This window comes from Tachyglossus aculeatus, chromosome 21 (assembly GCF_015852505.1).
Source record: "Tachyglossus aculeatus isolate mTacAcu1 chromosome 21, mTacAcu1.pri, whole genome shotgun sequence".
NCBI lineage: Eukaryota > Metazoa > Chordata > Mammalia > Monotremata > Tachyglossidae > Tachyglossus > Tachyglossus aculeatus.
The window spans coordinates 72445478-72471125 of record NC_052086.1 but is presented as its reverse complement, the minus strand read 5'-3'; the positions used below and the strand labels follow the sequence as shown (position 1 = coordinate 72471125).

The following is a 25648-nucleotide window of genomic DNA, read 5'->3' as shown; positions in this document are numbered from 1 at the left end:
GCACTGGGGAAAGCCATCATGTGAGAGAAGTCCCTGTTCCACACAGGGCTCTCAATCCAAGTAGGAAGGCATAAAACCCCCAGTTTACAGAAGAGGTAACTGAGGCACGGGGAAGTTATGTTGCTTGCCCATGGTCTCACAGTAGGCACATGACAGAGCCAGGATTAGAACACACATTGTGGGTAAGAAATGTGTCTGTCGTATTGTATTCTCCCAAGTGTCTAGTACAGTGCTGCACACACAGTAAGCACTCAATAACTATACTTGACTGACTGACTTCCAAATCTGTGCAGTTTCACCGGGTCTGCACTTTGACTCAGTCGCACTTGCAATGTGCCCTCCGAGTTCATGAGTTGTTAAGACGCGGTTTAAGGAAAGTGATTGAAGAAACTGGGGATGGAATGTGTATAGCCAAGGAATCAAATCCGTCGGAGGCGTTTATTGAGTGCTTACAGAGTACTAACCGACGAGGTTTTTTTCATGGCATTTATTAAGTGCTTACTATGTGCAAAGCACAGTTCTACGCGCCGGGGAGCTTACAAGGTGATCAGGTTGTCCCACGTGGGGCTCACAGTCTTAGTCCCCATTTTACAGATGAGGGAACTGAGGCCCAGAGAAGTGAAGTGACTTGACCAAAGTCACCCAGCTGACAATTGGCGGAGCCGGGATTTGAACCCATGACCTCTGGCTCCAAAGCCCGGGCTCTTTCCATTGGGCCACGCTGCTTCGTTTGGGAGAGAATAGTTCGAAAGAGTTGATCGATATGATTCCTGCCCTTAAGAAACTTGCAATCTAGAGGGGGAGCCAGACATTAAAATTAATTAGGTAGGGGAATAAAGCTATGTGCGCAAGTACCGTGGGGCTGGGGTGGGGTGAGTGTGACCCTGTAAGCCCCACATGGGACAGGGATTTGTCCAACCCAATTTGCGAGTATCCACCCCAGCAATTAGTACAGTGCCTGGCACATAGTAAGTGCTTAACAAACACCATAATAATAATTATTATTATTACTTAAGGGAGGCAGTCCCAAGTGCATAGATGACACAGAAGGGAGGGCAAGGAGGCTAAGGAAAAGAAAGGCTAGTCGGGGAAGGCTTCTTGGAGGAGATGTGATTGTGGTAGAGGTTTGAAGAATTAATGAATGCATTCATTCAATCGTATTTATTGAGCGCTTACTGTGTGCAGAGCACTGCTTGGGAAGTACAAGTTGGCATGGGAAGAGCGGTGGTTTGTTAGAAATGAAGAAAGACGGAGTTCCAGGCCGGAGGGCGGGGGGGGATGTGAGCAAGGAGGGATTGGCTGTGAGAGAGGCACAGTCATCATCATCATCATCAATCGTATTTATTGAGCGCTTACTGTGTGCAGAGCACTGTACTAAGCGCTTGGGAAGTACAAATTGGCAACATATAGAGACAGTCCCTACCCAACAGTGGGCTCACAGTCTAAAAGGGGGAGACAGAGAACAAAACCAAACATACTAACAAAATAAAATAAATAGAATAGATATGTACAAGTAAAATAAATAAATAGAGTAATAAATATGTACAAACATATATACATATATATAGTCCTGGCTTTCCCCTGAGGTTATACTCTCGGAGGAAAAAAGAAAGGACGGGACTCCCCGCTTCATTCTCCAAAGGCACGGCTGCTTGAGCCGCTCCAGTTTCTGGAAGGTTTGAAGTCTGACATTTTGTTGCTGCTAGAGCATAAGGCATCTCCCTCTTAATCAGTGATCTTAAGTCTTTTCCCTTCCATGTTTGGAATTTTTATTTTGTTTGTATGAGTATACGTTCAACTGCCGAGGAATATTTAGCCATGTGTACCCGGATTCTGAAAATGCGTACGTTGCCATTCATCTCACGTTTTTGCTGTTTTTCTGCAAATGAACTAACATTATTTACTCCATTTCCAGGAACAGTGTTGCTCCCTCCCGTGCAGTTTAGATGAATGGACTTGGGAATTTGTTTTTCTGTTTAGTTTTTGTCTGGCAGATGGTAGAGCTATAATCACCATACCAAGTTCTTAGTTCAGTGTTTTGTCCCCAGTAGGTGCTCAGTAAATACCACTGATGGATGGATCGATTGATAAGCTCGCCCACGTCCTGCAATTCCCTCCCTCTTCATATCCGACAATTACTCTCCTCCTCTTCAAAGTCTTGTTGAAGGCACATCTTCCCCAAGAGGCGTTTCCTAAGCCCTCTTCACTTTCTTCCACTCATGTCTAGGTCACCCTGACTTCCTTCTTCCTTTTATTCATCGCCCCGACCTACCAGCACGTATGCACATTTCTGTAATTTTATTTATTTATATTAATGTCTGTCTCCGCTTCTAGACTGTAAGGTCACTGTGGGCTGGGAATGTCTGTTCTGTTGTTATGTTGTACTCTCCCAAGTGCTTAGTACAGTGCTCTGCAGACAGGAAACACTCGGTAAATATGATTGACTGACTTTGTGCCCTCCTACAGTCTCCTTAGACCTCAGCAACTACATGACTGCCACGAGTGGAACGGTGCAGACTTGCTTCCAAAATCACCTAACAAAACTGCTGGGGGATCTATCTGTGAATGTCACGCAAGCGGCGGGGTAAACACTCATAAAGTGGACGTCTGGTGATATTTCACTGGTGACCAGCTGGGGAATATAAAACTGGCAACTTGTGCCTGCAATATCGAAGAATGGTAACAGTAAAGACTGGGAAGAGGGAGGGTATCAGAAGAGAGGACAGAAATCACCTCTTTTGAGGTAGGCATGATCCTTAGTGGGTTTATAACAGGAGTTGGCACCCTGACGACTCCAAACTGGTTTTGTCCCTTTGCAGGCCCTTTCAGAATCAATCCTCCTGTGCATGGGGACGGATTGGCAGCAGGGTGGGAAGGATGATGAATCTCTCCATCATCTTCCACTTAATTCCACCAAAAGTGTAAGGGAGGAGAACCAGGCTTCGTAAACTTGAGGATTGCTCAGTAGCTCTTGAAAAGCCGTAGACCTGGGCCGCCTTCTGTAAACTGTGATCATTCTGCTTCCCTTTATTAGCACCTCGGTGTGTTGTTCCCCATCGATGATACATTGTTACCCTCCCACTTCTTCCCTCCCAGTAAACACCCTTATCAAAGATTCTTCCTCAGTCCTTTTCTCGGGTCCTTCTCAGTCGATCAATCAATCAATCAGTGGTATTTATTGAGAACTTACTATACGCAGAGCACTGTGGTAAGGGCTCAGGAAAGCACATTACAACAGAGTTGGTAGATGTGGTCCCTGCCCACAAGAAGCTTCCAGAATGCCGGGGGAGAAAAACATTAATATAAATCAATCTACTCATCTCTCGCATTCAACCCACACATTCAGTCTGTCACCAAAATATGTCAATTCTACCTTCACAACATTGCTAGAGTCCACTCTTTCTTCTCCACCGAAAGTGCCGCTACACTGATCCAAGCACTTATCCTATCCCACCTTAACTACTGCATCAGCCTCCTTGCTGGCCTCCCTTCCTCCTGTCTCTGCCCACTCCGGTCTCTACTTCACTCTGCTGCATAGATCATTTTTCAGTCAATCAACCAATCGTATTGATCACTTGCTGTGTGCAGAGCACGGTGCTAAGCGCTTGGGAGAGTACAGAACAACGATATGACAGACACATTCCCTGCCCACAACAACTTTTCCAAGAATACGTTCAGCCTGTATTCCCCCTCCTCAAGAACCTCCAATTTTTGCCCATCAAAAAGGAACTCCTTTCCATTGGCTTTAAAGTACTCAACCAGCTGGCCCCTTCCTGCCTTACCTCGCTGATCTCCTACTCCAGCTCAGCCCACAGGGTTTGCTCCTCTAATGTCACTGTGTCCCGATCTCATCTGTCTCGCCACCGATGCCTTTCCCACCTCCTCTCCTAGCCTGGTATTCCCTCCCCCTCCATATACGCCTAATCACTACCCTCCCCGCCTTCAAAGCCTTAAGGTCACTTCTCCTCCAAGAGACGTCCTCGGATTAAGCCACCTTTTCCCTTCTACATCGTCTCTGCACTTGGATCTGTGACCTCTGGGCGGTTGATACCTGTATGTATATATATATGTTTGTACATATTTATTACTCTATTTATTTATTTTACTGTACATATCTATTCTATTTATTTTATTTTGTTAATATGTTTGGTTTTGTTCTCTGTCTCCCCCTTCTAGACTGTGAGCCCACTGTTGGGTAGGGACCGTCTCTATATGTTGCCAACTTGTACTTCCCAAGCGCTTAGTACAGTGCTCTGCACACAGTAAGCGCTCAATAAATACAATTGGTTGATTGATATTCTCCCGATCCTCAGCCCCACAGCACTTATGTCCCTTTTTCAAATGCCGTCGTAACGTTTCCGATCCATAGCGGCTCCGTGGACACACCCTCTCCAGAAAGTTCCATCTTCTTCCATAAAGTCGTTCTGTATATGTATCCATAAAGTTTTCTTGGTAAATCAATCAATCAATCGTATTTATTGAGCGCTTACTGTGTGCAGAGCACTGTACTAAGCGCTTGGGAAGTACAAGTTGGCAACATAGAGAGACAGTCCCTACCCAACAGTGGGCTCACGGAAGTGGTTTACCGTTGCCTTCTTCCATGCAGTAAAAAACCCGAGTCTCTGCCGTTGTCTTTGAGTGACTTGGTCATCCGCCTTTGACTCTTTCCCATGCTGTTGCTGCCCAAAACAGGTGAATCAACTTTGTCCGATGCTTCACTCTAGACCTTTCCATTGTGGGTAACCCTATATGGCATAGCTCTAAACTTCATCGGCATACGCAAACTCCCCTGCCACAATAAAGCGTCAGTTCGTAGGAGAATCAGCACAGAACTATTTATCGCTAAATGATATATTATAAATCATTTATTTATATTAATGTCTGTCCGTCTAGACTGTAAGCTCACTGGGGGCAGGGAATGTCTTCAGAAACTCTGCACTGTATTCTCCCAAGGGTTTAGTACAGTGCTCTGCGTACAGTAAGCGCTCAATAAATGTCATCGATGGATTAAATCACGGAGAGAAGAAATAGTAGAGTATAAAGAGTTGTATAGAGATGTTTTGGGGCTGAGGTAGGTATCATCATCATCATCAATCGTATTTATTGAGTGCTTACTGTGTGCAGAGCACTGTACTAAGCGCTTGGGAAGTACAAATTGGCAACATATAGAGACAGTCCCTACCCAACAGTGGGTATCAGAGTGGTTAAGCAGCATACAGCCAAGTGCATTGTCGATGCAGAGGGGAGGATGAATAGGGAAAATGAGGGCTAAGTCAGAGAAGGCGAAAATGTGATTTTAGAAGGGTTTTGAAGTGGGGAGTGTAGTGGACTGTAAGATATGAAGGAGGCAGGGGGGAGTTCTAGGCCCAAGGGAGAACATGGTCAAAGGATTGTTGGTGGGCTAGATGAAATTGAGGTCCAGAGACTCGACAGATGTACCTCAATGTTCGTAAAAGAAATTATGCCTAGCAGAGGGCTGTACTGTGAAGGAAGTGATCGGTGATTTTGCTGTCTTAGACCCATTTTGGTTGCCTTTCCCGACCTCTCAGAAAACATCCTGATTTTTCCAACTATTTTTCCAGGCCCTTTTGGTCCCTGATTTTTCAATCAATCAATCAATCGTATTTATTGAGCACTTACTGTGTGCAGAGCACTGTACTAAGCGCTTGGGAAGTACAAGTTGGCAACATATAGAGACAGTCCCTACCCAACAGTGGGTTCACAGTCTAGAAGGGGGAGCAGTCTCATATGTTACAATTAGATATTTAAGGGTAAAAAATGTTTTCAGTATTATCAGTGGTTTAAAAGAAGTTATTTGAAGTTAGCATTACATTGTTATTTTGAGTATGAGAAGATTTGTAGGCATTAAGACAGGTTAATGTTTAAAAGACTTTTATTTATTCGATTGAATTTGTTTTTTGTGGTTTCTAGACTAGTTGCATTCACAAGGCCGCATTACCCTTTAGACATCTGCTCATAAATTCACACCTGAAAACCTACTTATATTTCAACACATTTATTTCAAATATAATTTTTTGTAGTACTTGTTTTCCCTAAGGGAATAATTTTGTCCCCTTATATATAAATGACATTTAGTGCATGTATTAGTAAAGCTTTCTAATTTAAATTGCTTTCAAAATTAGTTTTCTTGTCCAGGTTTTGAGCCACTCTTTTTTGACGCACCCCTTACCAACTTTCATCGCTTGTCACTACCATATATTGACTACTCAATAACTACTCCTTATTTCTCTTCCCCTTTGCATTTGTGAAATCCCGTAATTATTGTTGTTTAAAGCAAAGAAGAAAATAACACATTTTGGAAAGGTTGCATGAGGTTGATATTTCGTGTTTCTCATAAATCCATCGGGTTTTAAGTAGGACAGTTAAGTAAAACTCTTGTAACCAAACTGATGGTTCAGCAGTAGAAACTACTCAGGTGAAAGTGGAAGGCAAATTTAGAAATGAAAGAATGTGGAGAAATGGGACAGTCAACTCTTGGCATTTATTGATCTGTAGACTGTAAGCTCGTTACGGGCAGGGGACGTGCCTATTATTGTACTCTCCCAAGCACTTGGTACAGTGCTCAGCCCCTAGTAAGTGCTCAAGAAATACCACGGATTGATAAAAATGGTATAAAATTGGGTTTAATTTTTAAAACGGTTAAATATTTCAGGTTTGATTTTTCATTTGAAAAGTAAATGATACCCTGGTCCAGGAGATCTCTTCCGAAAAGACGTAGGGATGGGGAATGGTGGCTTGGGAAAGGCAGAATCTGCTTGCACGTAGATTCTTCCTCTGGAGGCTTAAATGGGAGGGAGGAACGAAGTAAGAGTGGACAGTCTTGCTTGCAATAATTGCTGGGGGAGCTGGTCATTCATCCATTCAATCATATTTTTTGAGCGCTTACTGTGTGCAGAGCACTGTACTAAGCGCTTGGGAAGAACAAGTTGGCAACGCATAGAGACAGTCCCTACCCAACAAAGGGCTCACAGTCTAGAGGGGGGAGACAGACAACAAAACAAAACATGTGAGCTGGTGTCAAGTCATCAGAATAAATAGAAATAAAGCTAGATGCGCCACCCTGGTTCCTTGGATAGTTGAAAGCCCTAGAGCAAATGGGAGGATGATGTAAGTGCACGGACTAATTTTAAAGATGACATGATTCAGTGGGTGTTTTTTGTTTGCTTGTTTCCATGATTAGGAGTTCATTTGGCAAAACTAGGGGGGGGGAAAGTATGGTTTCGAGAGAATACGATGACAGATAAAAAAAAACTATTTCACTTTTTTCAGGGTTATCAGTAGAATCCGTACTTAACACAAACTGAAAATAAGGAATCAGTTGAGGAAATGCAGTAAATAATGATGTCTGTGAACAATGAGCTGAATATGGATAGGCTCGAAAACTTAGAGAAGCAGTGTGGCCTAATGGATAAAGCCCAGGCCTGGGAGTTAGAAGGACCTGGGATCTAATCCTGCTATGCCATTTGTCTGTTGGTCCTACTGGTTAATTCTCCTCCATGGGAGGGAAGGCGGGGAAAGGAAGAAGGGATCACAGTTACTCAGGGAAGAGAGAAGGAGAAAAGAGCAGAGAGGAAGCAACACCAAGCAGCAGAGCTGAAAAGCGTTCTGTGGGCAGAGAGAGAAAAATCCTTTTTTTTCTCCTGTGTTCATTCATTCGATCGTATTTATTGAGCGCTTACTGACTAAGCACTTGGGAAGTACAAGTTGGTAACATATAGAGACGGTCCCTACCCAATAGCGGGCTCACAGTCTAGAAGGGGGAGACAGACAACAAAACAACACATATTAACAAAATAAAATTTAAAAGGTTACAATTAGGGATAGAAGTAAGGGTAAAAGTCAGGTAAACCCTGGGTATTTATTGCTATTACAGATGGTTAGATAATTTGAGACTTTTTTCTGGGCTCTTAAAGATTCCATTTAAGAGCTCTGAACTGGTAATTTTGAAGCAGCATGGCTTAATGGAAAGAGCCCGGGCTTGGGAGTCAGAGGTCATGGGTTCTAATCCCGGCTCTGCCACTTGTCAGCTGTGTGACTCAGGGCAAGTCACTTAACTTCTCTGTGCCTCAGTTCCGTCATCTGTAAAATGGGGATTAAGAGCCCCACGTGGGACAACCCGATTACCTTGTATCTACCCCAGTACTTAGAACAGTGCTTGGCACATAGTAAGTGCTTAACAAATACCAACATTATTATTATTACTTAGTCTGAGAAGCAGCGTGGCTCAGTGGAAAGAGTACCGGCTTTGGAGTCAGAGGTCATGGGTTCAAATGCCGCTACGTCACTTGTCAGCTGTGTGACTCTGGGCAAGTCACTTAACTTCTCGGTGCCTCAGTTCCCTCACCTGTAAAATGGAGAAGCAGAGTGGCTCAGTGGAAAAAGCCCGGGCTTGGGAGTCAAAGGTCATGGGTTCCAATCCCGGCTCCACCACTTAGCTGTGTGACCTTGGACAAGTCACTTCACTTCTCTGTGCCTCAGTGACCTCATCTGTAAAATGGGGATTAAGACTTTGAGCCCCATGTGGGACAACCTGATTACCTTGTATCTACCCCAGTGCTTAGAACAGTGCTTGGCACATAGTAAGCGCTTAACAAATACTAATATTATTGTTATTATTAAATGATGCCCTAATGTCTAGAGGATTTAATGGAGCTTCCCACATTGCCTAACCCTGGAAGTAACTTGGACTCCGGATACATGTAGGCAACAAGCATTCATGTTGTGTTTGGGGAATCTTAGGTAATCTACCTAAGAGGGTAGTAGCAGTATTCATTAAGCACTTACTATGCGCAGAGCGCTGTATTAAGCACGGGGAGAAAATACACAAGTGAGAATTAAATATGGTTCCTGTCCTTTGTAAGACTCACAATCTAAGAGTATAGACCTTCAGAGAGCCCCAAACTTGTAAGAAACCACCCATTCTGTACTTGAATAAGCATAAATCATGTAAGATGTCTCCTGAGCAATTTTTACCTTCCCATGCCATTCGCACTCTTGGTATAATTGTCATTTTCTCTATGTTGCCTTACTGTACCTTAAGGGTAGTTTTCGACACGTGAGCCCACTGTTGGGTAGGGACTGTCTCTATATGTTGCCAACTTGTACTTCCCAAGTGCTTAGTACAGTGCTCTGCACACAGTAAGCGCTCAATAAATACGATTGATTGATTGACATGGTCATAAAGAAGTTACTGACTATTGACTGTGATGTCTTTCTAGGAACTCCATGGCGGGAGGAGCAAATGAAAGACTTGAAGAGAGTTCTTAAAAACATCGACCGAGACATCCCCTTGGTGTTTGTCAGCGGCAACCACGACATCGGTAACACCCCCACCCCTGAAACCATAGATGATTATTGCCAGGCGTGGGGAGACGACTACTTCAGCTTCTGGGTCGGCGGCGTTCTTTTTCTCGTCCTGAATTCCCAGCTCTACTTTGATTCTTCCCAATGCCCCGACTTGAAGCAGGCCCAAGACCAGTGGCTTAACAAGCAGCTAGCGCTGGCCCAACAACAGAGATGCAGGCACGCGATAGTGTTTCAGCACATCCCTCTTTTCCTTCAAAGCGTCGACGAAGACGACAGCTACTTTAACATAACGAAGCCCCTTCGCCACGAGATGATGGACAGATTTGTGAAAGCAGGTAAGATCCTTCTGCGTTTATCTAATGGGTGGCGGTGTTTGGAGTGTACAGCTCTGTCCTTATGAGAAAGCTTCTCATCGTTTCATCGAGTCACTCAACCGTATTTATGGCACGCCTACTGTGTGGAAAGCACTGTACTAAGCACTTGGGAGAGTACAATAATAATAATAATAATAATAATGATAGCATTTATTAAGCGCTTACTATGTGCAAAGTACCGTTCTAAGCGCTGGGGGAGGTTACAAGGTGATCAGGATGTCCCACGGGGAGCTCACAGTCTTCATCCCCATTTTACAGGTGAGGGAAATGACGCACAGAGGAGTTAAGTGACTCGCCCAAAGTCGCACAGCTGACAAGTGGCGGAGCCGGGATTTGAACCCATGACCTCTGACTCCAAAGCCCGGGCTCTTTCCACAGAGCCACACTGCTTCTCATACAAGTACCACAGTTATTATCATTATTATTAGTATTATCATGAATTGGGCTGCCCCTTGAATTAATTCAGTCCCAGCAGGAGGAAGGAAAGGATCATCGTGCCAAGCCCATTTCACAGATGGGGAAACTGAGGCTCAAGGGATCCAAAAAACCCAGATCAGGCTAGATCAGACTCAGACTTCCCCCTGAATCGAACCTCCCCGATTGCTGCTCCTGCATATTCCCCTCGGAGCCAAGATGCCAGCAATAGAACAATAAGTAGACACATTCTCAAGAACTAGATGGCAAAGACTGTAGCCTCATGCGGACAGGGTCTAACCTAATCTACCCTAGCGCATAGAATAGTATTTTAAGCGTAGTAAGAATTTAACAAATACAATTTAAAAAGGGACTGTGTGAAGGTGGGATGGGAGGTAAGTAAACATAACTCACACTAGTAAGTCTCTTTTAGGGTGTGTCTCTCTTTTCCCTTTCCGTCTGTGTCTGTCCTTAAGAATAATAATAATAATAATGGCATTTGTTAAGTGCTTACTATGTGCCAAGCACTGTTCTAAGCGCTGGCACTGTTCTAAGCTCTGGATCGTGAGCCCTTTGCCAACCAGAAAAGTGTCTGAAACCTCTTCGTGTATTTTTACCAGGGCACACTAGGGCGCTTTACACTTTTTAAATGCTTTATTAATCAATCAATCAGTTGTATTTATTGAGCGCTTACTGTGTGCAGAGCACTGTACTAAGCGCTTGGGAAGTACAAGCTGGCAACATATAGAGACAGTCCCTACCCAACAGTAGGCTCACAGTCTAGAAGGGGGAGACAGAGAACAAAACCAAACATACTAACAAAATAAAATAAAATAAAATAATATTATTTTTGATGCATTGATCAATGTGACCTTCCCCCAGAAGACGTTGGGTGGCTGGGCAGTGAGGAAGAGCGTAAAGGAGGAGGTCTATATGGAGCCTTTTGCAACTCTTCTTGAAAATGGAACAAATGGCTACAAAGTCTGGTTGGAAAAAATAGAGAAAAGGCAGAGCAAAAATAGTTTTCCTCTGGCCAAACAACACAGTCCTACTGGAAGAAGGAAGAAAGTCTTCTGTCAGTAGCAGCAATTTCATCTAGGGTCAGTCAGTTGTATTCATTGAGCACTTACTGTGCGCAGAGCACTGTACTAAGCACTTGGGAGAGAGCAATATAACAATATCGGCTTTAAGGTTGCACTGGTCAGTTGTACTTACTGAGTGCTTACTGGGTTGAATGAATGAATGGGTGCAAACATTGTACTAAGCTGGCTCAGTGGAAAGAGCACGGGCTTGGGAGTCAGAGGTCATGGGTTCAAATTCCGGCTCCGCCAATTGTCAGCTGTGTGATTTGGGGCAACTTCTCTGTGCCTCAGTTACCTCATCTTTAAAATGGGGATTGAGACTGTGAGCCCCACTTGGGACAACCTGATCACCTTGTATCCTCCCCAGTGCTTAGAACAGTGCTCTGCACATAGTAAGTGCTTAACAAATCATCATCAATCGTATTTATTGAGCGCTTACTGTGTGCAGAGCACTGTACTAAGCGCTTGGGAAGTACAAGTAACAAATGCCATTATTATTATTATTATTATTATTATTATTATTATTACTAAGCACCTGGGAGGGTACAACACAACAAGATAACAGGTTGTAGCAGTGTGTATACCCTTTTGTATGGCTGCGTGACCCGGACTTACTACAGCTTCTTGATCAGTCTCATCAGTGTCACCTACTAACTACTGCCGTATAAAAGGACCTCCTGCATATATTATTATGGTATTTGTTAAGCGCTTACTGTGTGTCACTGCTCTAAGCACTGGGATAGATACAGGTTAATGAGGTTGGATATAGTCCCTATCCCAAATGGAGCTCACAGTCCAAGGAGGGCAGAGAATTTCCATTGGAATGAGGAAATTGAGGCACAGAGAAGTTGAGTGACTTGCCCCGGGCCACACAGCTGTCAGCTGGTGAAGTTGGGATTAGAACCCATTTGTTCATTCATTCAATCATATTTATGGAGCGCTTACTGTGTGCAGAGCACTGTACTAAGCGCTTGGGAAGTACAAGTTGGTAACATATAGAGACGGTCCCTACCCAACAGCGGGCTCACAGTCTAGAAACCCTCTGACTCGCAGGCCTGTGTGGCTGAGAAGCAGCGTGGCTCAGCGGAAAGAGCCCGGGCTTTGGAGTCAGAGGTCATGGGTTCGAATCCCAGCTCTGCCACATGTCTGCTGTGTGACCTTGGGCAAGTAACTTCTCTGAGCCTCAGTCACCTCATCTGTCAAATGGGGATTGACTGTGAGCCCCAAGTGGGGCAGCCTGCTCATGTGGTATCCCCCCCAGCGCTTAGAACAGTGCTTTGCACATAGTAAGCGCTTAACAAATGCCATCATCATTATTATTATTAGTATACCAGCACTGAAGCAGTTGAACACAGCAACACAGCTCCCTTGGACTGACCGCGCAAACCTGAGCAGCCCCCGAGTGGTAAATTGAATAAGAATTTCCATACACGCACAGGGCCCAGAATAAACAATTTAAAGCTCCAGTGAAACATATCCCAAAGGTGGGAAATGGCAGTGGAGCGTGGGAGGTCACTGAAGCAGGCAGCCGACCCTGCCTGGCAACATTCGGGAGAAGGTGTTCGGGAAGATTGACGTATCAGGACGGCAGCCTCCGAAACGTGAACTGAGCCACGAGGTGAACGTGTCAGGAGAAAAAGCAACTCTATTTATGTTCACAGGATGCAGAAGAATTTCAGTCACTTGTCGGTCTTTGCGGCCACACCCAACCAGGTGCAGAGCTAGAATCTCTCTTTTGGGAGTCTCATTTTTGGAATTGAAGGTTCCCTTCCTGGGGAAGAAGCTGGAGTGCTCACTGATAATATATAATATAGGTGGACTCTTTAACCAGGTGCAGAGCTAGAATCTCTCTATCGGGAGCATCATCTTTTTGGCATTGAAGGTTACCTTCCTGGGGAAGAAGCTGGAGTGCTCACTGATAATATATAATATAGGTGGACTCTTTAACCAGGTGCCGAGCTAGAATCTCTCTTTTGGGAGTCTCATCTTCGGAATTGAAGGTTCCCTTCCTGGGGAAGAAGCTGGAGTGCTCACTGATAATATATAATATAGGTGGACTCTTTAACCAGGTGCCGAGCTAGAATCTCTCTTTTGGGAGTCTCATCTTCGGAATTGAAGGTTCCCTTCCTGGGGAAGAAGCTGGAGTGCTCACTGATAATATATAATATAGGTGGACTCTTTAACCAGGTGCAGAGCTAGAATCTCTCTTTCGGGAGTCTCATCTTTGGCATTGAAGGTTACCTTCCTGGGGAAGAAGCTGGAGTGCTCGCTGATAATATATAATATAGGTGGACTCTTTAACCAGGTGCAGAGCTAGAATCTCTCTTTCGGGAGTCTCATCTTTGGCATTGAAGGTTACCTTCCTGGGGAAGAAGCTGGAGTGCTCACTGATAATATATAATATAGGTGGACTCTTTAACCAGGTGCAGAGCTAGAATCTCTCTTTCGGGAGTCTCTTTGGCATTGAAGGTTACCTTCCTGGGGAAGAAGCTGGAGTGCTCATTGAGAGTATAGGTGGATTCTTTTCTCCAACAATGGCTTTGAAGCTTTCCTTGTGGAAACTCACCTGTAAAGGTTGTTTTTAGCAATGCTTCACTATCTTTCGGGGTTGTCAGGTCACAGCAGATGATGACATCCCCTTTTTATAGAGAAGCAGCGTGGCTCAGCGGAAAGATCGCGGGCTTTGGAGTCAGAGGTCGTGGGTTCAAATCCCGGCTCCGCCAACTGTCAGCTGTGTGACTTTGGGCAAGTCACTTCACTTCTCTGGGCCTCAGTTACCTCATCTGTAAAATGGGGATGAAGACTGTGAGCCCCCCGTGGGACAACCTGATCACCTTGTAACCTCCCCAGCGCTTAGAACAGTACTTTGCACGTAGTAAGCGCTTAATAAATGCCATCATCATTATTTTATTATTTTATCTGAAAACTGAAGATTATTAGAATTTGTGATATGGCTGCCATTATTGATCGTCCTGAATTTTGTTCTAGTAAATGATAGACAGAGAAGCATCATGGCTCAGTGGAAAGAGCACGGGCTTTGGAGTCAGAGGTCATGAGTTCAAATCCCGGCTCTTCCAACTCTCGGCTGTGTGACTTTGGGCAAGTCACTTAAATTCTCTGTGCCTCAGTTACCTCATCTGTAAAATGGGGATTAAAACTGTGAGCCCCCCGTGGGGCAACCTGATCACCTTGTAACCTCCCCAGCACTTAGAACAGTGCTTTGCACATAGTAAGTGCTTAACAAATACCATTATTATTATTATATGACATTCCAAGCGCTTAGTACAGTGCTCTGCACACAGTAAGCATTCAATAAATACGATTGAAGGAATGAATGAATGAATGAATGAACACCCCCCCCCCCCCCTCCAGATATTAAAATTTCAATTCCAGGGGAATTGCCATACTCTAAACAGATTTTGTCAAAGCCGGGAGTCCAAAATTTGCCAGCTCTCATTTTGTTACGAATCTTATTCTCCAGCCCCTGGTGATTTTCATGCGGTTTTTGCTTTTTCATTCCTAAATCCAGTACTTTTAGGCGAACGGTAGTGCTCAGCCACCATGCCAAGCCTGTGGAACAAACGGTCCTAAATTAACAGTGGATTTCATTCCCTCCAAAGACCCCCAGGTACTGGAGGATTACGTCGGACAAAATACCAGAAAATATCGACAGCCTCCTTTTAGTCTTGGGGGCTAGCATTCACTTTGGAAAACTGATAAGCGTCGATAAGCATTTTGAGACATTTGATATAAAATCCCCAGAGTAGGGGGGGGGTCATTTTCCTGCTGTTATGTAACAGGGGCTTAGAAGGGGGATTTTGCTGCCACCTACTGATTCAGTGGAAGGTAACTGGGGGAGGGGGATTGGGGAACACCATCACCATCACCATCACAATACAAAAAAGTTTGTATTGTCTCCCAGAAAACACCGGAGGACTCACCTGGGTTGCTCTCAGAATCAATCAATCGCATTTATTGGCCAGGAGGCCTTCCCAGACTGAGCCCCTTCCTTCCTCTCCCCCTCTCCATCCCCCCCTCCTTCCCTTCCCCACAGCACCTGTATATATGTTTGTACATATTTATTACTCTATTTTACTTGTACATATCTATTCTATTTTATTTTGTTAGTATGTTTGGTTTTGTTCTCTTTCTCCCCCTTTTAGACTGTGAGCCCACTGTTGGGTAGGGACTGTCTCTATATGTTGCCAACTTGGACTTCCCAAGCGCTCAGTACAGTGCTCTGCACACAGTAAGCGCTCAATAAATACGATTGATTGATTGATTGATTGATTGATTGATTATAACACTGGCCCAGGAGTTAGGGAGAGTTGCCCGGATCCTTGCGGTAACATTTGGCCCGAGGAACTGGGCTGTCTGCCTTAGTGATGCTACTTAAAGTCCATAATTTCTGTTAGCTAAACAGAATTCTATAGAAGAAACAAGTGTGTGAGCAATTATTATAGCAGTGTCACAACAACAGGCTATCCTTATTTACCCCATGGGAAACAGGGACCGATTATCCTGCATCTACCTCTGTGCTTAATACAGTGCTTGGCACATAGTAAGAGCTTAATAAATAACATCGGCATTATTGTTATCATTGTGACTATTTCATGCTTGCCAGTGGATATGTCCACTGAGGGCTGCCAGCACCAAACTCTCCCAGGTTGCTGTGTAGGAACAGAGTCAGACGGCAACCCAGAGGTGGGGGTTATATTTGAGGTTGACTTGGGACTCCCCCCTGTCATGGTTTTTGAAATTTTACCCCATGCTTGAAGAGATGCAGAGAGCCATTTCAGAAGTAAGGATATGAAACTTCAGATCGACCCCAGAGCTTCGCTGTTTTATTTTCAGAGAACGTTATGAAGCAGGAAATGATGCCAGTGAGAATATTTAATTCCACAAGTTTTTTTTTTATATTAAATGTTTGATGGTATAAGTGCTCTGTAAATGCAGTAGTTATTGCTCTGCCCTGCATTGTACTGAAAAGTGGTAGCTTTTTGATTGGCAGCTAGAGCCAGTTCTCCCCATCCTCCAAAATTGTTGGCCCAAGACCTATACACATGGACGAATGAAGTATTTGGCCCTATTGAGACCGGGATATGGTCGTGAAAAAGGCTCTCTTCTACCACGCACTCATTTGGAGCAACCCTGATATTCAGATTTGTAGGGATGTTGAGGGTCTCGGCCATCCTTAGAGCTGGCTTTACAGAATCCTTGCATCTGACCTTATCGGCACAACATAGCTTCAATTGAATGGATTTCCAGAAAATGACTGAGGCCAGAGCAGCGTGAGGAAACGGGTGGGCCACAGTGTTTGATTCGGACCATTGAGTCAAAAGGTAAATTACATGTTCGGCCTGACAGTGCGATTAGGTGGGTTACTTGATAAACGTGAGCATCTGAGAGTCAGCAATGTCCTCAAATTCCCTGGTTCACAGCGAATTAATTTGGTCCCTTTTCATAGCAAGTTCGTTTGATCCCATTTCTGAAAGTTCAAGGGATATTTTGTAAAATTAATTACTTAAAGATGAGGATAAAATGTTAAGTGATGATGGCAGTTGCATTCATATCCCCTCAGGTTTTCCGGGTGACATTTTCACCTAACGCTATTCCAGGCTCATTTTTCTAGTGCCCACCCCCCACCAAAACAAAAATCAGCCCTTAAAAACATGTCAAAAGCTCATTGGAATTATTAGAGTATTGTTTAATTATGATAATTGGGTTGTTATACAATACCATTTTAATGAACAAATCCCTCCTCAGATAACTCTGAAAGGTAATCTGCCTCTGCTTAGGTTTCTAATAGATGTTTTAGTCGAATAATTCTGGATTTTATGGAATGAATAAATCATTGAATAAAATGTAAACAACCTTCTCAGATCATTGCCTTAATTTAAAAAATTGGAATGTGGTGTGGATAATTGCACAATACAGTAGCAGAAGTATGCTGAGTCTCCTGTCAAGAACTGTGAGCTCTCCTTGCCTCTACGTTTCCTTAGCAACACTCTTTGCCATCTTAAAGATCCTCCTTTATAGATCTACAAAGTGTCGCAGATAAAGTACAAATAAACAGTTATCATGGCAGGACAGATCCACAGATGTGAAGTGACACCCGCTATTTTCTGTCTTTTTGCTTTGCCAAAGAATAATCAATTCCCGAGCCGTCCGTGGTTATGAAATTGCTTGCTCTCTCATTCACCTGATTCACACATTGCGTTCTAAAATGCCACCACAAGGCAATGTAATCCCAGCCCCATCGATACGGTTTCGAAACCTATGCTACCTTTTACAGTTCAGCAGGTTAACATTCTGAACAATTACTATTTATGTCAGTTTTCCTGGATCCAATCTGAAATTACATACTTCGCTTCAGAGCGACTGCTCTTCCAAGTTGCCCTGGTGCCTTACACTCTTTTCAGCGTGGTCATCAGAATGTCAAAAGGGATTTTGTCATTTTGGAAAATTCCAAAACATCGATCTTTCTAGTAAAGAAGCAGGATTCGTCTTAGAATTGGAGATATGTCTCCCGTGACTGTTTATTTTTGTTAAAGGTATGTTGCCAACCTGTACTTCCCAAGCACTTAGTACAGTGCTCTGCACACAGTAAGCACTCAATAAATGCGATTGATTGATTGATTGATTAAAGGAGATTATGACCTATGTTTGTGGTCTTAAGAGTTTTTAGAGTCTGTTCTTTAGAGGAAATATAAGGTTTCTAGTCATAGTAGTAATGATATTTACTGGGAAAATACAGCAGAAGCCTGAGGTGTGTTCCCTTCCCATAATGAGCTTAAACACTTTTGGAGAGATTCAGTTCCTGAGGAACAGAAAATCATCAGAAATGCAGTGGAGACTTTAGCAGCCACAGCAGTAGTAGTAATAGCAGTTTGTAGTATTTATTGAGCACTCGGTGCTGTGCACTGTACTGAGAGCTTTGGAAATCTAAAATAATGAAGTGACCCATTTTCTGCCCACAGGAGCTTTTACCCTCATTTGAGAGGCAAGCATAAAAATGTTTACAGCACTATTGAAATAAATCAACTGTGTGGTCCGATGTACATGAGGCAGGGAGTCAGTGGAGGGAATTGAGGAGAGGAGAGCCTTATTAAAAGCACATCTCCAAGTGGTCTTCCCCAACTAAGCTCCCATTTCCTCTTCTCCCACTCCCTACTGTATCGCCCTTGTACTTTGATTTGCACTCTTTGTTCACCCCTCCCTCAGCCCCATAACACTTACGTACCTATCCATAATTTATTTATACTGATTGATGTCTGTTTCCCCTTCTAGACTGTAAGCTTGTTGTGGGCAGGGACCGTGTCTCCCAACTCTGTCGTATTGTCCTCTCCCAAGCACTTAGTACACTACTCCGCACACAGTAAGTGCTCAATCAGTGCGATTGATTGATTGAGAGATGTGAGCCGAGCAATGTTCGAGGGAGATGATCCGGGCGTCAGCAACCACTGATGATGGAGTATGAGGTGGATATAATAATAACAATAATAATAATGGTATTTGTTAAGCGCTTACTATGTGCCAAGCGCTGTTCTAAGCACTGGACACTGTTCTAAGCGCTTATGGTCTTATGTTTGACCCTCAGACCAAGCCGCAAAAAGTGTGGCCCAATGTACTTAGTGGAGTGCGCTTCACACACTAAGCACTCAATTAATACCATTGATGTAGATGCTTAAGTCCTTTTAGTATAGCAGCCACAAAATCTCCATAGTTCCATAAAAAATAATCCTCTTAAGGAATTTCATATTCTTTAGTCAATTTTCCAAGTTTTGCTCTCAGAATTTGTTGTGGTGGGCCGCATTTTTATGTTCCAATCAGTTCCATGTAAACATCATGTTTTAGTCATTTGATGTCTGTATTTCATTATAAACCTAGATAAAAGACCAACTGCGGAAGCTACATCTGGTGTGAAGTGATGAATTACATTTCTCATATGGGAGGTACCCTTAACAGTTGGGCTAATTAAAGTTAAAATCATGTCCTTATGATAAATATTTATAAATTGAGAATCTGTCACTTGTAAATGTGTGCTGTTACTTTATGAAGTTAAGATAACTCTTTAAATGAGACATTTTCCCGGTCTCTTCACTGTTATTTCTTCAGAATCTTATTTTTCCTTACTGCTAAAACAAAAATGATTCATAAAGGTGCCGTTTAAGTTACATCCAGTGCCTAGTGTAGTGGTTGGCACATACTAAGTACTTAGCAAATAACCACAATAATCACTTCAAAAACAGACTTGAGATCAGTGGCCGAACGGCAGTGTATCTTTAATTTTTATCTTTCCAGCGATCGATTTTTATTTCACGTTAGACATGGAATTCAGCCAAAGTGAAAAATAATAACTTAGATGATGCTTATTTCCAGAGCCACCAAAATACCACTAAGTTCTGATCTATTGTATCACGTTGTTTGTTTCATGGTACATGTTTGTGTCATGCTTGTTTGTTTTACGGTACTTGTTAAGTGCTTACTGTGTGTCATACACCATTGTAAGTGCTAGGATAGGTATAAATTAATTAGGTTGCAAACAGCCCGTGTCTCATTTGGGAGTGTTCAGTCTTAAGAAGGAGGGAGAATAGATATTGAATCCCCATTTAACAGCTATTTGATCAAACTGAAGCTCAGAGTTAAGTGACTTGAACAAGGTCGCACAGCAAGTAATTGGCAGAACCGGGATTAGAAACCGGGTCCTCTGACTCCCAAATCCATGCTCTTTCCACTAGGCCAAGATGCTTCTACATAAACCGAGTTACAAATGGTTCTAAAATATGTGTACATAAGTGGTCAGAAATTTAGTATTCATCTTTTAAAATATAGAAAAGAGTAATTATAAACAAATATTGTGTGATTTAGTGTAGAAAGTCTCAAGACCAGAGTATAGAAAGACAATGAGAAGCACTGAAGGGGAGGACAGGATTTGGGTGGGAAGATAATGAGTTCTGTTTTAGACATGTTAAGTTTGACGTGACGGGAGGGCATACAAGTAGAATGACTTCAAGGAGGGAGGAAATGCCTTCAAAATATATCCGTCGTATTTATTGAGTGCTTACTGTGTGCCGAGCACTGTACTAAGTGTTTGGGAGAGTCCAGTATAACAGAATTGGTAGTCATGTTCCCTGCCCACAATGAGCTTACAGTCTAGAGTGGGAGAATTACCAGAAACACAACTACAGTTTTTCATTCATCATCATCATCAATCATATTTATTGAGCGCTTACTATGTGCAGAGCACTGTACTAAGCGCTTGGGAAGTACAAATTGGCAACACATAGAGACAGTCCCTACCCAACAGTGGGCTCACAGTCTAAAAGATTATCTCCCATTCGCTGAGAGATAATCTGTCTCTCGTGGCATTGCAGTCTGGAACTGATTGGTCTTCTAACATGGGTTAAAAGGTGGGCAATTCTGCTGTTTTTTTATCTAATCATAATAACAACAATAATAATAGTAATAACTGTGGTATTTGTTAAGCGCATACTATGTGCCAAGGCACGATACTTAAGCGCCTGTTGTGGGGGGGGGGATACAAACAAATCGGGTCAGACACAGTCCCTGTCCCACATTGGGCTCACAATCTTAATTTTATAGAAGGGGTAACCGAGGTACAGAGTGAAGTGACGTACCCAAGGTCACGCAGCAGATAAGTGATGGAGACAGGATTAGAACTCAGGGCCTCCTGACTCCCATCATCAATCGTATTTATTGAGCGCTTACTATGTGCAGAGCACTGTACTAAGCGCTTGGGAAGTACAAATTGGCAACACATAGAGACAGGCCCTACCCAACAGTGGGCTCACAGTCTAAAAGGGGGAGACAGAGAACAAAACCAAACATACTAACAAAATAAAATAAATATGGACTCCCAGTTCCATGCTGGATCCACTAGGCCATTGGGTGGCCACTAAGGGTAAATGAAGTCTCTGGACACCCAAGCACACATGTTATATGCGTTACCCCGAACACGCAATGAGACAAAAAGATGTCAAATGCACTAGCCCAAGCCCCGAGTGTTTCTAATTTATTTCCCGACTCCCGTTTCCCCCAGAGTTGTTGAGTTCCCCATCTAGATCCCTGTAAGCAGGGGCACCACTCCCAATCTGAGGAATTCAGATCCAGGAGTTGGGAAGCAGGGCTAGGTACATAAAATGAAAGCACCAGAAATAAAGCCATCCGCCGCCGTATGGGTACCAGGCAGGGGATAGATCAGCTGCAAACCTGAGTGTTAGGTATAAATCCAAATTAACGGCCACTTTCACCTGGGCACTAGACTGTTAGATCCACACAATCTGCATCTGGAAAATGTGAATAGGCTGGCTCAAAAATTAGAATGGTTCATCATTTACACAACACAACTAGATCTCTGTAGATGCTCTAGAGCGGTAACTGACTATAACGAAGAGAATAGTGTGGAACATTCTAGTTGGCATATGAACTCCATTACACTATAAGAGCTGCAAATACAATTCAGGAACAAAGGCAAAGGTGATCCAGGAGCAGGCAGTTCCTTTTTATTGGCGACCCAGAAATGATGATTATGGTTTTTAAAGATGGTAGCAAAAGTATAACACTGATACGAAAAGCCTCACACAAGAAACAGCACCTCAACCCTAGATTATCAGGAATTTCATACTTGTGTTTTGGGGGAGCAATCGTAATTTTTTACTAGGATGGCGTTTAAATACTGGAGCACCCTCCCAGAGTTCAACGGACAGCGCATGAAAAAATAAAACTGCGCAACACACTCTAAAATGTCAGTTACTGAGTTATAATTCTCCCTTTTTAGCTCTGAACGAACGGTCATTAAAATGTAGCTTTATTTTAGTTGGTCATACTGTTATTGCCTCACCGATAAAATTCAGTTACCAAATTCAACTCTGCTTTTGGTCCGGTGAGAAGAGCACTGCATTGGAAATCGGGAGGACCAAGCAGCACTGGTTCTGCCCTTTAGGGCTGTATTTGCAGTGGTGAAGGTTTCTGACCCCCAAAACCACCTATGGCATTTCACGAGGTAGACACCCCAGCGTGGCTCGGTGGGAAGAGCCCGGGCTTTGGAGTCAGAGGTCATCGGTTCAAATCCCGGCTCCGCCACTTGTCAGCTGTGTGACTTTGGGCAAGATCACTTCACTTCTCTGGGCCTCAGTTCCCTCATCTGTAAAATGGGGATTAAGACTGTGAGCCGCCCCGTGGGACAACCTGATCACCTTGTAAACTCCCCAGCGCTTAGAACAGTGCTTTGCACATAGTAAGCACTTAATAAATGACATCATCATCATCATCAGCTGGCATTTTTTAAAACAGCTGGCTAACTTGGGCAGGGCAGAGCACGGTGACTACCAAAGCAACTGCCTTCCGGGTCATGGCGCCGCAGCACAACGTCGACACAGTGCAGCGGTCATTTTGACTGTAAGTGGGTCTGCCTCACAAAACAACAACAACAAAAAACCTTTGTGTGCATGTACCTGCCCCCACTTACTCATTTGACACTGACCCGTACGAGTATTTTACTTGTACATATCTATTCTATTTATTTTATTTTGTTAGTATGTTTGGTTTTGTTCTCTGTCTCCCCCTTTTACACTGTGAGCCCACTGTTGGGTAGGGACTGTCTCTGTATGTTGCCAACTTGTACTTCCCAAGCACTTAGTACAGTGCTCTGCACACAGTAAGCGCTCAATAAAAACGATTGATTGATTGATTGATTGACCACATCCCAGTGAGAACACTACTAGAACACCATAATCACTCTCCGCGGTCCTCATCCATCATTCTCCTCGGGACACTCCGCCATCATCACCGTTCGCCAACTTATCGTATACAGTTTCAAATTATTGTGTCCTTTCTGGGACACCTAATTCATTGTCAGAAGGACCTGGATTCTAATCCCGGCTCTCCCGCTATGACCTTAGGTAAATCATTTCACTTCTTTGGGCCTCAGTTCCCTCATCTGTAAAATGAGGAGTAAGACTGTGAGCCCTACGCAGGACATGGACTGTGTCCAATCTGATGAATTTGTATCTACCCCAGCATTTACAACAGTGCCTGGCACGTAGTAAGCCCTTAACAAGTACCACAATTATTATTATGATGATGATTATTATTATTATTATTACTTGTACTAAAATGCACCTCATGAGTTCACCTAGTGTTCACCTAGCATTTGTTGCCAGGACGACAAGGAAATATGTGTCCTTATAGGAAATTCTGCCATATTGGAATTTCCTCTCTAGTTATTAAGATAGACAGTGATTATTTAAGGAATGAACATTTTGATAGAACAGTTTAGAAGCTATTAAATAACTTTCAACAGTGAATAATAATAATAATAATAACAATGGCATTTGTTAAGCGCTTACTATGTGCAAAGCACTGTTCTAAGCACTGGGGAGGGGAAACAAGGTAACGAGTTTGTCCCATGTGGGGCTCACAGTCTTAATCCCTATTTTACAGATGAGGTAACTGAGGCTCAGAGAAGTTAAGTGACTTACCCAAGGTCACACAGCAGACATGTGGTGGAGCCGGGATTCGAACCTATGATCTCTTACTCCAAAGCCCGTGCTCTTCCCACTGGGTAGGGACCGTCTCTATACGTTGCCAACTTGTACTTCCCAAGCGCTTCGTACAGTGCTCTGCGCATACTAAGCGCTCAATAAATACGATTGAATGAATGAATGAAAGGTAGTTACATTTTTTTCTGGAAATTCCATCACTTCAAAAAAAGTCCTATTCCTAGCCTTACTATATATACCGTCTACCTCCCCAGAATTCTTATCAATTCTTATCAATATATCAAATTAGAAATCCTCTATGTGAACTTCCCATCAATCAAGGCAATATTACTAATGAGGCCCTTGTCCCGGCAGCTGTATTTAAAATGAGACGAAGGCAAATGAATGCCCTATAATAGAAATCTAGAAAAAGACCATTCTGAATTATTTCTGTCCTGACTCCATGTGCATTTCTATACACAAGCCAGTTATCTTCACTTGAAGATAAAATTGAATTCCCAATAAAAGGCTTAATTTGTAAAGCTAAAAAAGATGTTATGGGAAACTACTTAAGCCCCCTTTATGCTAAATGGAAACACATGCTGATTATAGTAAATAATGAAATGTGCACCGTATTTAATTTTCTTTCCCATCCTCTACAAAGTTTGAATGACCAAAGCATTAGGGACAGATTAAAAGAATAGTTTCCCTTATTCCTTCCCATCAAGTGTCTCAAAATTATGGAGCATAATTAAGCAATAAGGCAGGCAAGGAATGTAGATGTCATGATGCAATCACACCCTAGGGCCTTTTGATGCCTGAGATACAGCTAAGTGGCACTGTTCTGCTGGAATGTAATTATTTTCCAACAGGGCTGGCCCCTTTGCCCTGCAGTTTGAGCATTGGCGCACTAAAAGATTATGAGACAGATGTTTGCATTGAATGTGGAATAAGGTAATGCTGTAGGAAAATATTACGGGCAGGGATTTCTATTCTTCTTGTCTTTTTCCCTCTCCCACCACTCCTGTTCTTACCCAACTTCCTCGCTCCCCCTTTCTTCCATTCCTGCCCCATTTCCTCCCTCCCTCTCCTTTCCTTCCCAGACTGAGCCCCTTCCTTCCTCTCCCCCTTGTCCCCCTCTCCACCCCCCCCATCTTACCTCCTTCCCTTCCCCACAGCACCTGTATATATGTTTGTACATATTTATTACTCTATTTATTTTACTTGTACATATCTAGTCTATTAATTTTATTTTGTTAGTAAGTTTGGTTTTGTTCTCTGTCTCCCGCTTTTAGACTGTGAGCCCACTGTTGGGTAGGGACTGTCTCTATATGTTGCCAACTTGTACTTCCCAAGCGCTTAGTACAGTGATCTGCACGCAGTAAGCGCTCAATAAATATGATTGATTGATTGATTGATTCCTCTGGGCACTGTGCACCTCGCTGACATTGCCGACACCAAGATCCTACTCCCCTGGACCGGCTTGCTTCTTCAAAACCAGGTTCATGTCCCTGCAGCGAAGAAGACAGATCTACCAACAGGATCTGTCTGAATTCAATTTCTGGCAGCTCTCTCTTGAATCGAATGCAGGTTTTTCCTTCTTCTCTATCATCATCATCATCATCAATCATCAATCGTATTTATTGAGCGCTTACTGTGTGCAGAGCACTGTACTAAGCGCTTGGGAAGTACAAATTGGCAACGTATAGAGACAGTCCCTACCCAACAGTGGTCTCACAGTCTAAAAGGGGGAGACAGAGAACAAAACCAAACGTACTAACAAAATAAAATAAATAGAATAGATATGTACAAGTAAAATGAATGAATAAATAAATAGAGTAATAAATATGTACAAACATATATACATATATACAGGTGCTGTGGGGAAGGGAAGGAGGTAAGATAGGGGGATAGAGAGGGGGACGAGGGGGAGAGGAAGGAAGGGGCT

At 43.3% G+C, this 25648-nt stretch overlaps 1 protein-coding gene across 1 annotated transcript in view; it reads left to right on the top strand.

The window, feature by feature from the left end:
* CPPED1 (calcineurin like phosphoesterase domain containing 1) overlaps positions 1 to 25648 on the top strand; it is a 96778-nt gene that overhangs the window by 53123 nt on the left and 18007 nt on the right. Inside the window, exon 3 of the mRNA XM_038763150.1 lies at positions 9240 to 9662. Within this exon, the coding sequence (XP_038619078.1) occupies positions 9240 to 9662 (423 nt within the window). The remainder of the gene's footprint in view (positions 1 to 9239; positions 9663 to 25648) is intronic.